The sequence below is a fragment of the Sphaerodactylus townsendi genome, linkage group LG07 (genome assembly GCF_021028975.2).
Source record: "Sphaerodactylus townsendi isolate TG3544 linkage group LG07, MPM_Stown_v2.3, whole genome shotgun sequence".
NCBI lineage: Eukaryota > Metazoa > Chordata > Lepidosauria > Squamata > Sphaerodactylidae > Sphaerodactylus > Sphaerodactylus townsendi.
Genome location: NC_059431.1, coordinates 97,849,780 through 97,864,364, shown reverse-complemented (window position 1 = coordinate 97,864,364; position 14,585 = coordinate 97,849,780). Strand labels below are relative to the sequence as shown.

Below are 14,585 nucleotides of genomic sequence, written 5' to 3'. Positions count from 1 at the left end.
GCATATTCCAAACACTAATCTGCGTGTTCTTTGCATTGAAAAAATATCTTCTCTTTATTAGTCCTAATTCTTCTCTCCCTAAGCATTTTCAATGGATGCCCCCTGGTTCTAGTGTTCTGAGAATAATAATGGGAAACTCTTCATAAAAGCCTCCAGAAGCCTTCACTGAACTGGGTCAGGAGGCAAATTCATAAAGCAAAAAAAGCAAGAACTGAGAGTCTCTGCTAAGCTAACATTGAATACTAGCAACAATCCAAAGTCCCCCTCCCCCACCCCACCACTATTTAACCAGCATCTTCCAGAATACCACAACAGAGACCTTGGTTTAGAACAACAGAAACGAGAAGGGGAATTGTTTTAGTAGCTCAAGTTCATCACCTATGAATTGCCATTGAAAGACACAGCAATTAAGACTGGAAAAGGGCCATTGCATGATGAGCTAAGAGAAAACGAAACTGGTTTTTCCCCCAGCAAACAACACAAAGCACCCATGAATTTCACCACTCCGCCCCCCTCCTCTCAACTCCCAATCTTTCTTACCCCGCCTACCTCGTTGGGGAGATTGTGAGGAAGTTCTCTCCCTCTCCTTCCATCCACCAGCGAGCAAAGCATGTTCTATAATGTGATTGTGACTTTGAGATGACACGGTGCAAAAATTGTTCTTTGGTCATAGTGGGGGAGGGCGGCCTTTGGTCTTGGGGAAGCCGTCCACAGGGTGGGGGGCGCAAAACTCAGATTTTGCACCGGGCTCCATTTCCCCTAGCTACACCTCTGCGCCCAAGAAAGTGCTTTACCGAGGTTACGGGAGTGATGTTAGAGGGCTGCAGCTCTGCTGAGTTAAGGTATTTGAAAAAAAGGATCTGAAGCACCTTTTCTTATCGTCCATTCGGGTTAAACGGAAAGGCGTGCCTCGGGGTATCGGGTCCCTTGACATGTTTTGTGCCTCCTGGGGACTCTGAGAGCCTGGGTAGGTCTGGCGGCGGGGCGCGAAGGTCAATGGTGTCCCACTTTACCAGTGTTAAAATCTGGTCACCTTACTGTAATCTCATGAGTTTACAAGAGAACTGGAATCCCCTGAGGCCCACATCAGCAACAGTTCCACAGGAAGCCAGCCAATCTGCAGGACTGGGAGGAGCTTTGGAAGACCTTGTCAGGGAGCAACCTCTGACACCCCTGCAGTGGGCTGGAATGTGCCCGGATTAGTGAAGAAATAAAATTGGCTGCATTTTTAAAAAGTTGTTATACAAATGCATAGGTGGAGGCAATGGGATTATTTCTTTTTTTTTCTCACTGCAAAGCAGGGTGATTTTGAATAGCCAATATGGATGCAGTGGGACAGCCGAGGTTCGTGAAGTTGAAGCAGCCAGAAATAATTGAGGAATGCAGGAAAAGGAGGATAGAATGTGAGAATCTGTCTGCAGAGGAGTTAATGGTCCTCCTGGTGAATTCCTGTATCCAGGCATGAACAAGCACATCTGCATGAAGTCAGCCAGCATTTGGGGGTGACAGTAGCTCCTGGATTATTAGGCAGAGATTTGGTTCAGGGAGCCGGAGTTGGAAAGACTGGGGCCCCAAGCAGGGGAAGCAGACAACAAGGGAAGAAGAAATGAGGTGCCAGAAACTCTGAGCACAAGCCAGGACAGAAGGAGGCAGACATTGAGCTCACCTTGCATGTGCAAGAACTGGAGAGAAAGGAAAGTCTGGAAAAAGAGGATAATGGAGACAAAAGAAAAGTGGAAGGGAAGGGAAGGATGCAGGACCAGGAGGACCCGAAGGACTTTGAGGTCCTGCACCAGAAATCCGAGCTGAAAAGTGAAACACAATTGCCATGAGGTCAAACCTGTTCCAAACCAGCTTACAAGACAGCCTGCAAACCAAAGAAGCTGAAGGCAGAAGAACAAAAGAGTTTTGGATTTTATGCTCCGCTTTTCTCAACTGTAAGGAATCTCAAAGCGGCTTACAAACTCCTTTCCCTTCCTCTTCCTATAACAGACACCTTGTGAGGTAGGTGGGGCTGAAAGAGTTCTGAGAGAACTGTGACTGACCCAAGGTCACTCCGCAGGCTGCATGTGGGAGAGTGGGGAAACAAACTGTTATTTGTACCTTTAGTTAATACTATATAAGAATAGCTCCTATATTAAAAACTACTAGCAGGACTTCCCTAGTGACTGGCAGGAAGTTTCAGCTGTAGTAGAAAGCAGTAGTGTTCCTCAATATATGAAGAGGATGCCGAAGGACTTTAATCAGGGCTTTCCATTAATTTTCAGACACAATTTAAGCTATTGTTCGGAGCCTACAAAAGCTTTTGTGTTTGCGTTCCTCCTGGATTACTGCTGCCTGTCTCACCATCCCCTCCTTCTGTTGTCTTCCTATGCTCCTCTACACTACATTTAGGTGATAGCTTTCTTGAGGCAGGGATCTGGCTTTGCTTATTTATGGGTTTCTGTAGAGCACCAACAGATGAGAAGTAACACTAGCGTCACAACTATCAATAATATTGGGGTGTTGTGTGGTTTCCGGGCTGTATGGCCATGTTCTAGTAGCATTTTCTCCTGATGTCTCGCCTGAATCTGCGGCTGGCACCTTCAGAGGATCTGATGGCAGTAGAGCATGGCCATACAGTCTGAAAACCATGCAACACCCCAGTAATTCCAGCCGTGAAAGCCTTCAACAATACATTGAACATCTCTATGGGGAGAAATTGTTCCAAGACACATGGAGATTGGAAACATGGCTATACAGCCCGGAAACCCCACAACACCCCAGTGATTCTGGCCATGAAAGCCTTCAACAATACATTGAATAATAATAATAATAATAATAATAATAATAATAATAATAATAATAATAATAATAATAATAATAATGTCAATAATATTGTTCTGGACCAACCGTATCTCAGATACTAAATTCTTCATTTTCTTGCATTTTCAGCTTTAAGGTCAACCAGGATGGATTCTTGGGCGTGTCATCCATATAGCAAGTTTGAGTGAAAAGGAATCATGGGTGTGGGTACCCACAACTCTACAGTTCCTCCTTTTTGAGAAGCTTGTCAAAGTCTGAAGTTGTGTATGTCCTCAAAGTGCTTTCCCTGTTTGCTGGCACGAAGGAATTTAGTGACTGAACTACTGGATCTCTTGTAAATGCATTTTGTTTAAATTGTCATTAACCACCATGGCTGCTGGGGAGAAGCAGTTAAAAAATGAAGTAAATAAACAATACATCCACACAGAAAATGTTCTCTATGGCTCCTTCCACATGGACATTGCTTCCAAATGGAACAATTTTTTAAAGTCATCTATAACCCTTTCCCCACTTACCTTAAGCCCCGCGCTACTCTCCTAAAGTAGCGCGAGTCCAGCTGCACTCCCCACTTCAGGGGCAGCGAGAATGCAGCCGCCCCGACGCTGCCTCTCTCATGCCCCCTCAGCGCGTGTAATTCCTGGTGCCTTTTCAAATGGCGCCTTTTGATGACCACCCAGCGCAGAAGCGTTAAGGGTCATGGGGAGAAAGCTAGAGCTTTCACCAGGAATTGCACACGCTGGGAATTGCGCACAGCATCCCTCCGACAAGGGTAAGTGGGGAAAGGGCCTTAGTGACATCCTACAACTGCCCTATTTCCAGCTTTTCCCTTGCTTTGCTATGATCTCTTTTGAATGGAAGGGGCAGATTGGCCATTTACTTTACTTGGGTGGGAGAGGCAAACATGGTGGGTCTGTGCCCTGGAAGGTGCCCTGGCCAGACCCTTCACCTGCCCTCCTGGTAGGGCTGGTGAAGAAGAGCTCAGCTGAGTCTGTCTTTGCCCTATCAGGCTGGGCATGGTGTGACTTGCCAGGAGGAGCATAACAGCGCATCCTTTCCATCCAGAAGGCTCTTTAGCTTTCCATTAGGTAAAGGAGCAAAGCGGTAAGAGGAACGTGGCACTTTTCCAAGGTAATTTTGGCCTCCCAGCCCATGCCTGCCCTGTAACTTTCTCCACCTGTCTCTGGGGGATTCTCAGGATTCTCATCTGCCAGAACCTGGCTTTTCGCTTCAGAAAAAATAATGTAGAATCAGGCTGTATAACAGACTGATTCCCTGACATGGTAATTCAGAGCCAGCTGTCCCTTGCCTTCCTCACTTTCTTATTTTTACTATGTGGTGAAAATAATTTTCCAGGCCCAATGCAGAGCAACCCTGAAAACTGCTCCCTCCTCTCTCAGCTCCCTTCCCCAGATTATTTCTGGCTTCCCTAGATTATTTCTGATTTAAGAACAGCTAGAAGTCATTTTCGGAGAGGGCACACAAGCCCAGGCCCACCTTATGTCCAAAAACTCCTGAGCATTTTGGGGGGAGGGGCATGCATGAAGGAAATACAGTCAAATAAGTAACCATTGCCCATCTGTTTTAATGATGGATAGAGACAGCAGAGATAGTTCTTTAGTTCCAATAAATGGGCTCAGATAGTTACAACAAAAGGGTTCAGCGCAAAATTGGTTCGGCTAGCTTGTTGAGCCGATCTGTACAGCGTGCCTTCTTAGCTGCCTCTGTCACCGTAAAGGCTTCTGGGTTGAATTGTACAAAGTTGGTGGAGGCTCTGCAAAAGCAAAGGGGAAAAGAAGAAATTTATCCGTCTAAATATTATCTTTTTTTGACTAAGGTGACCTGCAGTACTAGCAATTAAATTTGATCCGGAGAGGGTTATGTCCACTGGGTGGGATTGGGATCACTATTTATGTATCTAGGGCAGGGGTGACCAACCTATGGTGCTCCAGATGTTCATGTACTACAATTCCCATCAGCCCCTGCCAATTGGACATCAGCCAATTCCCATCAATTGGCCATGCTGGCAGAGGCTGATGGGAATTGTAGTCCATGAACACCTGCAGCACCATAGGTTGGCCACCCCTGATTTAGGGTATGATGCCTTTCTCCCGGCACAATCAGGACTCAACGTGAGGGGTGTGTGTGTGTGTGTGTGTGTGTGTGTGTGTGTGTGTCTGTGTCTGTGTGTGTCTGTGTGTAAAGTGCCATCAAGTCATAGCCGACTTATGGTGACTTATTAATCTTTGTCTGCACAGCAACCCAAGTAAACAACAGCAAATACAATACCAAAAAATGATCATCTGTTAAAATAAATAATTAATACCTATTAAAGCAGATAAGCCATTGCCTCATCTCTCCCAGGCTTTTGTACAAGAAGAGGGGGGTGGGGGAGCCCAAGCCCAGGCTGTAACAGAGAGTACTCTCAAAAACCAGGGGACTACTAGGAGGCAAGTGCAATTTCTACGTAGTTTTCATGTTGACAGAGATAGTCCTTCAAGCATGTGGGCTCCAGGCCATGAAGGGTTTTTAAAAATTTAAGCACCCACACTTTGAAATGGACCTGGAAACAAATAGATGCCCAATGAAGAGACGTCATGTGCTGCAGACAGGCAGCTCCTGATAACCAATAGGCCACTACATTTTGTACTCCTCGTAGTTCCTGAGTTGTCTTCAAGGGCAGCCTTCAAGAAGCCAGTGTGGTGGGTGGTTAAGACTGATTTTGCACTTTCTAAATGCTCCATGGCTTAGCCGGGGAGAGTACCTGCTGCAGGGCTTCAAACCCTGCTTGTAGTTTCCCACTGCTGCCCAGCTCTGTCCTTTGCTCGAGTCAGGGCCGGTGAGGGAAGCCCCAAATGGCTCCCAATAAGCCCAGGGCTTTCCCATAAGCACCACTTAAGCACTGCAAGCTCTTCCATAATCTCTTTCACGCACGCGCAGGAAGCTTCCGTTTCCTGCGTTTGGATTGGCTGAATCTCACCCAATTCCCCCCACTGACTTGCACTATTCAGTTTTATATGACAACACAAATCAGGCGCTGGGAATCGGTCCCCTTCCCCCCTCCCCGTCTAAAATCCTTGTGTGTGTGACAGGATCGCCATCCTCCACCCCGCCCCCCGCATCTAAAATGTAAATCTGAAATCCTTGCGTGTGCGAGAGAATCGCTGCCCTCCCGTTCGTAGCACCTGCACATATCGCTTTTCTGCCAAAGGTTTCTCCCTCCATTCTAAAAACCAAGGTTTCTCCCTCTGTTTTTTTTTTCACTGCAAGGGGAGGAGGGCGCCACTTCTCCATTGGTGGAGCGGGCCAGAGTGGCGAGGCGGGAAAACTGGCCCCATTTCTGCTACAGAGGGTTTTGCACAGTGGCGGAAGCCTCCGGAGCAACAAAGGGGCATTTCACAAGGACCTCAACCTTTGCATGCTTCTGTATTGGAATACAGTCCTGAACAAATATTCATTTTTACACACTGCCTTTATCAAAACCATTGTTTTGTGCATTATTGAACGTCGTACTTTAATACAAGAGCATTTATGCCAAAATGTATTTTTTACTTTCAAACGAATGTGGAGAGCTAGGTAGGCACTACGACCCAGACCCAGAGCATTCCACAACACAGAAGGTCTGGCATGCTTTGTTCTGTGGCGGAGGAATATACAATCTACTAACATCTTTATGTAAAACAATCTACTAACATCTTTTAACTGAAGATGTTGGGGATTTAACCTGGGACTTTTGTGTGCAAAGCAGAGGCTCTTCCATGGAGCCAAGAGGAAGGCAAATCTACCACACTCCTTCCTTCCTCATCCAGCAATGGGGATCAGACATGCTGTATGAGGACAAGCAGAACTCATCCACTGAGTAATCCCAGGAAGCTCACCTTGTGGGACAACGAGCAAGTTCCAAAAGTCTTGGCGAAGCCACTGTTTTCTTTGCTGCCTGTGACACGGACCACTCCGCACGGCGGTCAGGGAAGCTATTCGGGGGCAGCGCTTTCGCTTTAGATAGTTCCACTAGTCTTGGAGTCGCAACTGTTTGAAGGGCGGCCAGGTTTACCTGCAGGAGGGGACATTTGTTATTGAATAAGCCTACCAGATAGATCAATCCAATATGCATTTGAAAAATCGCTTCCAATATAGGGATTCAATTCAATACATCTGGATTTCTGGTGGAATGGCGTTTTACTATGATTCAGCGGCCTACAAGTTCTCCCAGACTACACATTGCTTATAGGGCTATTTTGCTGGCTACAGAGCAAGATTTTCTTAGCTCTCGCCTCCCTGGATATTGGGAACCTTCAATTTGACAGATGGACTGGAAGGGTCCGGATTTTAAGCCCACTAGATCTGAAAAAATCCAGAATCAGCAGTTGTATGAGCTGCTGAGCTCTTGGAAACAGCCTCCTCCTTTTCTTTGCTTTTCCTCTCACTAGTCTTTCTTTCATTTTCTTTCTTATCTTTTCATTTTTTAGCTCTTATATTTTTTAATAATAGTGGATCTGCTTTACTTGAAAATTTTACAAGGCCATAAATGCAGACCCACTCTAATAATTTTTAAAATGTACTATTATTATCGCTATTACTGTCAACTTTCTTTTCTTGTAATCTTTTGTTGATAAAAGAAAAAAATGTTTTTTTAATTGGAAGCTAAACTAGGAGATGATACAAGGGATATTGGCTGTTGTTAATCCACCCACCTCCACCCTGGGGGAGTGGGGGGGGCCTGAATGCAATATCTGGTCTACAGTTCTCCAACACAATTAAGCTAAGCTGACTGTCCGGAGATCAGGCCACTTCTTGGCTCTACAAATGGCTGCTGCAGGGATGGCTCTACAGCCAAGCCATCTGGGCAACTTTTGGGGGCACCACAACACTGCAGGCGCTCATTTCTAGTCACCAGCAGCCCAGGAGGGGACTGACATCCCTTCATAGGCCTGTGGAGGCAGAGGAAGGGATGGGGGACACTGACTGGAACAATGGAATTCCTTGAACTGGACCTACATCTACACTGCCACATAGTAAGGCGGTCTGTGGTGGCAGTGAAGCCCCTGTGGATGGTTGGTGAAGGTCACCTGGTATCACAGAAAGGCAGGTCAAGAAAAACAGTCTCTGCCTCCCACTGGCTGACCTGAAACTCTGGTACCAATTGAGCTGAGCTGTACAGATCAGGGGTAGGGACTAGGAACAGAAGGCTATAAAGAACAGGATGAAGTCTGTTCAGCCTGGGACCCGTGTATCTATGGGACTGCATGTCCCCATATTGCCCACAAAGGAGGCCTTCTAGAAGGAATCTCCTGGTGGACCCTGGCCCCAAGAATATTAGCTTGGCCTCAACCAGAGCCAGGGCTTTTTTGGCCCTGACTCCTCCCTGGTGGAACTCTCTTCCAGCTGACATCAGGGCCCTGTGGGACCTGGTTCAATTCCACAGGGTCTGCAAAACAGAGATGTTCCACCAGGCCTTTGGTTGAGGCAGCCTTGAGTCCATTCCATCTGCTGGCCTCCTGACCCTGTCCTTCCTCCTTTCCTCATCTCAAGAGTTAATGTCTAGCGATATAAATGGCACAGTGTTGATATTATATATTATAGGATAGGTAAGGGTCCTTGTGGACACATAGGTTACACCATGTTTGATATTTACAGTGTTTTAAGTGTTTAATTGTATCATTTAATCGATTTTATGATTGCTTTAATCACGTGTGCGAGCTGTTGAGAGCCTGGCCCTAGTTGGGAAAGGGTGAGGTGTAAAATTTTATAAAATAAAAATAAAATTTGCCACATGCTCCTCCTACTTAAGCAAGCATTCAGTTAGCTCCAAGGACCAATCTCTGTCCACCAGCCCCGATAAAACTTCAACCTCAGACCCTGATTTTCAATCTTAGCAGTTTTTCTGTGTAGAGAAGACCTCTCCTGGCTAAGTGCCTGGTTGTACTGCTGGTTTTTGTGTACTTCCTGCCTGTTTTTGACTCCATCACCTGCCTCTGGCCCTTCTGACCTTTGGCTCCAGTTCCTGGAATGTGGAGTTTGCCTTTGACTGTACTGCTTATCTGGTTCTATTGCACAGGCAACTGACCCCTCATCTTGGAACCTTGAAACCTTAATGCTTGGGGCTGGCCCACCATGGCATCGCTTCAGGAGAATAGCATGAACATTCAATGACATCGCAGTAGCCCAGCCAATGTCTAGGGGGTGAGCCAAAGGCATTTGCCTATCACCAAACAAGAAACAAGTGTAACGGTATGGATTAAAATTCACCCATGGGCGATCCAAACAGCTAGAACTTCTTCTTTGAAGCTATGGTATTACTTTTCGGATGGGAGCCTCCATATATCGGTTTTCGTAGCAGGGGTTGCTCTTCTTGACTATCGGCTGGGCAAGACGTTGTATCCGTGCGGATGCTACAGCGGTCCGGACAGACTGTTTAATGCGTGTTTTGTGCTAGGTAAGGCAAATCAGTTGGTCAGTAAGATGCTCTTTTCTTTTTAAAAACCCACCAGCCCCAAAACAGGCCCCTCAAACTGGTAATTACAAATTTTGTAATAACTACACAATTCCCTTGATAGAAAAGTGCACTTCTTAAAAAGAGGCCAGTCTTACTAAATGACTCCTTTTAATAAGGAGTTTGGGATCCAGTTTGGGATCCAGAAAAACAGGAGCATGACCTGGGGTCCAGGGCAAAAGATGGTGTTGTATCCTACCAAGCAACACAGTGGCATTTGAAGTCTTCCTATAGTCCAGTGACTGCTGGATCAGTCCAATGTCTATCTAGCATACTGTTTCCAACAGTGATCAGCCAGATATCTTTTGGTACTCCAGCAAAGAGCCTGAAGCAGATAACCAGCCCCCATTGCTTTCCCACAGCAGCTGGTACTCACAGCAATGTTGGTTTCTGAAAGATGCATGTGGCTATCCTGGCTATCTGCTGCTGATACATCTCTCCCTATGAAAGTTCTAATCCTTTAAAACAAAAGCTCGTGGCCTCGGCCATGACTTGTAGCAGTTACTTATGTAGCTTAATGATGCGAAAGAAAAGGTATCAAAGAGCTATCCTTTGACTGTCCTGAGTCTACTGTGAAACTGCTCTCTCTCAAATATTTTTCTTCCTTTAAATATTTGTGCTACATCTTTCTCTGAAGACCCCTGTTCCCAGCTGCCACTCAACAGGCTACAGGAAGGTAAATGGGGTAGGATTTCCATCATTGTACCAATGCACGACGTCATTTTTGGCATACAACACACTGAGTTGCCACAACATGGCAGGACTCACCATAGAGTTTTTGGTGAGTCCTAGAGCATCCCTCTGACATGATGACATCTCTTCCAGTTTCATGCTGGAAGTGATGTTGAGTCTCTGCAATGCCAAACAGCCTGCCTGCTGCTAAAATTCCCCAGCAAGGTTGTCAGTCAAGGTCCCTGTATCAGATTATCAGAGCTTCTTTTATCTTGGGCCACAGGAAAGTTTTGAAATTTGCTGAGTTGAGTACAATGGTATGTAGGTCAAAGTCTTTGGGCACTTGTCCTGTTCTGCCCCCTTCCAAAACATTTTTGGCAGGTAACATAGCACCCTTAAGTACATAGAATATGAAAATAATAAATGTATTCTCTCTCATAGTTTGCTGAAAGTTCCTCTCTCTGCATAACCCTCATTCATAATGAACCTAATCTGGAAACGTGTCTATTTTGTTGGCAGGCCACTGTAGTTTCATTAGTGTGTAGGGTCACTTTGACTTTCATTAGCCAGTCATGAATTCTGGGCTTTTTAATTTTTTTGCTTCCATTTCCTAGCAAAGACCAATCTGGTTGTGGTACTCATATGTAAAGCAACTGCTTGAAGATTATTAGGCATGTCAACTACCTGATTTAACAGCTGAAAGCAAGTGAGGCCAATTGAGGCCAGATCATCAGTTCTTCTCAACAGCAGGTAGACTAGCTCTCCGGAATGGTGGTCTACCTGCAGTTGAAAGCAATGGGTAGATCTGGTCACTGCAGAGGCCAGGTGTTCCAGTTTGTCTTACTGGCAGGTAGACCAACTCTCCAGAGAGCTGGTGCCCATGTTGAAAGCAACGGACAGGCTTGGCCATAGGAGACCTGGTCTACCAAGATGGAGAAGACCTGTCAGGTTTGGGTGGGCATGGTGGTGACAACATTTCATTGCTTGTCCTGGGAACCATTTTCTGCAGATAGGTCCCTGCCAAGACACTTTGCCCTCTCTATTCCTCCTGCCCATGTACCCCCAGCATGCAAGCAACACATGCATTTTGCAAGCAACTATCTACTTAGACTCTGTCTACATCACAAATGTGGATTGGTTTCATATCAGTTTAACTCCCACCAAATTCTGGGAATTTAATTAAGAACATAATAACACAACAAGAGGCCTGCTGGCTTAGACCAGTGGTCCATCTAGTCCAGCATCTTGTCTCCAACAGTGGCCAACCAGTTCCTCTGAAAGGCTAGCAACAGGGCATGGAGGCCAAAGCCTTCCCATGATGTTGCCTTCTGGCACTAGTATTCAGAGGTTACTGCCTCTGAATATGGAGGTTCCCTTTATTCCCCATGGCAAGAAGCCACTGATAGACCTATCCTCCACGAATCTATTTAATTCCCTTTTAAAGCTATCTATGGCTGGTTTTGCACTGTAGAAATGCCCTGTGGTATGTCCGGGAGCATACCTGCTGCAGGGCTCCTCACCCCGCTCACAGCATCCCACAGCTGCTCTATTCTCTCCCTGACTTGAGTCAGGGCCTGTGTGGAAAGCCCCAGCTGGTTTTGCACCAGCCCGAGGCTTTGCCATAAGCACCCGAGATTTGCCATAAACATCTTCTGGGATCTCTTCCATGCATGTGCGGGCAGCCTCTGTTTCCTGCATTCTGATTGGCCGACTCTCGCTCCATTTCCTGTGTTCTGATTGGCTGAATCTAGCTCAGTTTCCTGCATTCTGGTTGGCCGAGTCTCATTCAATTTCCTGCGTTCTGATTGGCCAAATCTCGCCCCATTTCCCCCACTCACTCTCAGTATTTTATTTTTAAAACTTTTTATTTTATTTTAATTTTTAAAAGCTGGTGATTCTCTTGCACGCAAACTCCTTGTGTGTGTGAGAGAATCACCAGCTTCCCTGCCAGCAAACTCCTCACGCATGTGAGAGAATCACCAGTCCCCCCCCCCCCCCGCAAACTCCTCGCACATGGGGGGACGGGAAGGCAGGGATTCTCCTGTTCGGTGGGGTGGGTCAGAGCAGTGAAGAGGGAAAAAGTGGCCCCAATGCTGCTGCCGTGTGGTTCTGCACAACAGTAAAGCCTCTGGAGCAACAGGGGGCATTAAAAAAAACCATTTTGGCTATTCTGGACAGTTGCGGAGCAAAGCCAATGCTCTGGGGCCGTGTCAGGACAACAGCGTGGCAGACATGCTGCAGCAATGGGGGCAGTGCAGAACTTTCCATTGCACTGAGGCATTCCCCATGCCAACAGAGGAGCAATTTCGGCATGCAAAACCAGCCTATGCCTGTGGCCATCACTAAATTATCCAGCTGTAAATTCCACACTCATTGGGATAAGTAGTATTTCCATTTGTCCATTCTCAGACCTCATTTGTCCATTCACCAGACCTCATTTCTAAGAGAACTACAGTTCCTAGTGTTCCAAGGAAACAAGGAAAGGGTGTTAAATCCTTACTGTGGGTTTACTCTTAGACCTCCTGCATGAAGACTTTCCATGTTGTATTTGTTTCTGCCCAAACAGATCCCCCATTCATCTGTACTTCAATAAGGTTCAGATTTTGGATTAGCACAGTGAGGTCTTTCCACATAGCAGTAGACACCAAAACAGTGATGGGACATAGCTCTCCTATTCCATCTTGTTTTTGCTACCAGAAAGCCAAATTTTAAGAGATTTTTCTTTTGTACTCCATGCAGTTTTATATAAAATATCTTCATTTATGACCTTTTGGATCATTTGCTGCTGTTTGAAATGGTTTCTATCAGTCCCTGGTTTTTTAAAAATTGGGAACCTTCCTGGATTTCTGCCTCATGAACCAGTCCCTGGCTGAGGGAATGCAAGATAACCATGTATAATAAAATAATATAAATGCCTGCCTCTCGTTAAATGCCCAAGCTGTCCTCTTCTTGTAAATCTACTTCTGACCAACCAGTTGTGATGCCATAGAACTATGTCTCCTCATAAGTTCCACGGAAAGGAAAGAGCTTTGGCAATCCATCCTGCAGTGTTTTCATAATTTCACCCACTCATGGGTGTTGTTTTAAAAAAGAACACTGTCTGGCTGAATAATCTTTGCCCAGAATAACGCATTTTACATAACTGTCCAAGAAACAGAATGCTGGATTTTAGTGGGACAGAGTGGGAGTGCTTTTAAGCAACACAGGAAGCAGGAAATGATGGTTATGTAGTGAGTCAAAGAATAGAAATGGAAGATTTTGTGAAGTTTGTGTGTGAGACATCCTGGTATTAAGTCTATGCATTTGGAGGGTAGATTTACAGCGCAAGCATTTTATACCAGTTTCTTGAACATGATCAGTCTCTCTTTCAAATTTTATACTACTGACCATTCCTTTGAGGAATTCATACTAATGTATTCAATTCTCCCCTCTCTAGTTTATGCTTACAATAACCCTGCAAGGTAGATTAAGCTGCAAGAAGGTGATTAGCCCAAGGTCACATGACGAAGTGTCATGATGAAGTGGTTTTAGAGGGTAGCCAAGTTGATCTGCAGTAGGACAGATACCTGACAAAGGCAAGGAGTTTTGACTTTCAAAAACTTATACCCCCAAAATCTTTTTGATCTTTATGATGAAATAAGAATTTGAGCCTGGCACTCCCATGTGTTTAACTGACCCTGTAACCATTATACCAGGGGTGGCCAACCTATGGTGGTTCAGATGTTCATGAACTACAATTCCCATCAGCCTCTGCCAGCATGGCCAATTGGGCATGATGGGAACTGTAGTCCAATTGGAATGATGGGAATTGTAGGCTGATGGAAATTGTAGTCCATGAACATCTGGAGCACCATAGGTTGGCCACCCCTGCATTATACCACACCAGCTTTCTAAAGGCAAAACCAGATGCCACAACTACAGACAGAAAAAAATGGGTCATTACCAAATTCATATGTCTAAACTACAATTAGAAGATTTAGAATCCAAATGAGGAGTGATATTTGGGAATTATCAAGTAAAAGTTATTCTTTATTTGAAAATAATTTTCAAAAAATGGAAAGAAATCAAAGATCTTTTAAAGAAATGGAGAAATCTTCAACTATCTCTATTAGGAAGAATTGTCCCAATAGAAATGTTGATGCTACCAAAAATTATTTTTTCTGTTTCAGACATTGCCAATTATTAGCTCCCAAAAACTAGAAGACAGGGTTGCCCTTGCCGGGGGTCTTTGGGTTGCCCTGGCCATGAGCTTTGCCATGGAGGCTAGCAAAAAGCTTGAGCAGCAGCCTCAGAAACTGGAAAGGTTGTGAACAGAAAACACTGATTTGCTTGTGCACAAAGGGACTTTTGCTTCTGTCAAATCACAGGCAGGATCACAGGCAGAAACTGGAAGATGGGACTTAAACAAGGGACATTAAGCTCAGGGGTGGGGTTGGTTTTACTATCTGACAGGGTTGCAAGGGGAGAATGAGCTCTCTCAAACTTACAGCCATCACCTGAGGGATTTTCAGAGCAGCAGGAGGAAGAGAGTCAGGAACCCAGTTGAGCTAACTTGGTCCAGATTCAGAAGGGAGGGTGCTGCTCCACAACGCAGGACAACTGGCTAACCCTAACAAGT

The 14,585-nt window shown here is 45.5% G+C and overlaps 1 protein-coding gene across 4 annotated transcripts in view; it reads right to left on the bottom strand.

The window, feature by feature from the left end:
* Positions 1-4,367: 4,367 nt before the first annotated feature.
* The window catches only part of THEGL (theg spermatid protein like), a 34,961-nt gene continuing 24,743 nt past the window's right edge, over positions 4,368-14,585 (bottom strand). For 3 of the 4 annotated variants that reach the window (XM_048502715.1, XM_048502717.1, XM_048502718.1), the window contains 3 exons: positions 9,103-9,234; positions 6,681-6,856; positions 4,368-4,576 (listed from right to left, as the gene is read on the bottom strand). In XM_048502715.1, coding sequence (XP_048358672.1) covers positions 4,462-4,576; positions 6,681-6,856; positions 9,103-9,234 — 423 coding nt within the window. In that variant the 3' untranslated portion in view covers positions 4,368-4,461. The remainder of the gene's footprint in view (positions 4,577-6,680; positions 6,857-9,102; positions 9,235-14,585) is intronic. The other variant, XM_048502719.1, reaches the window with a different exon arrangement.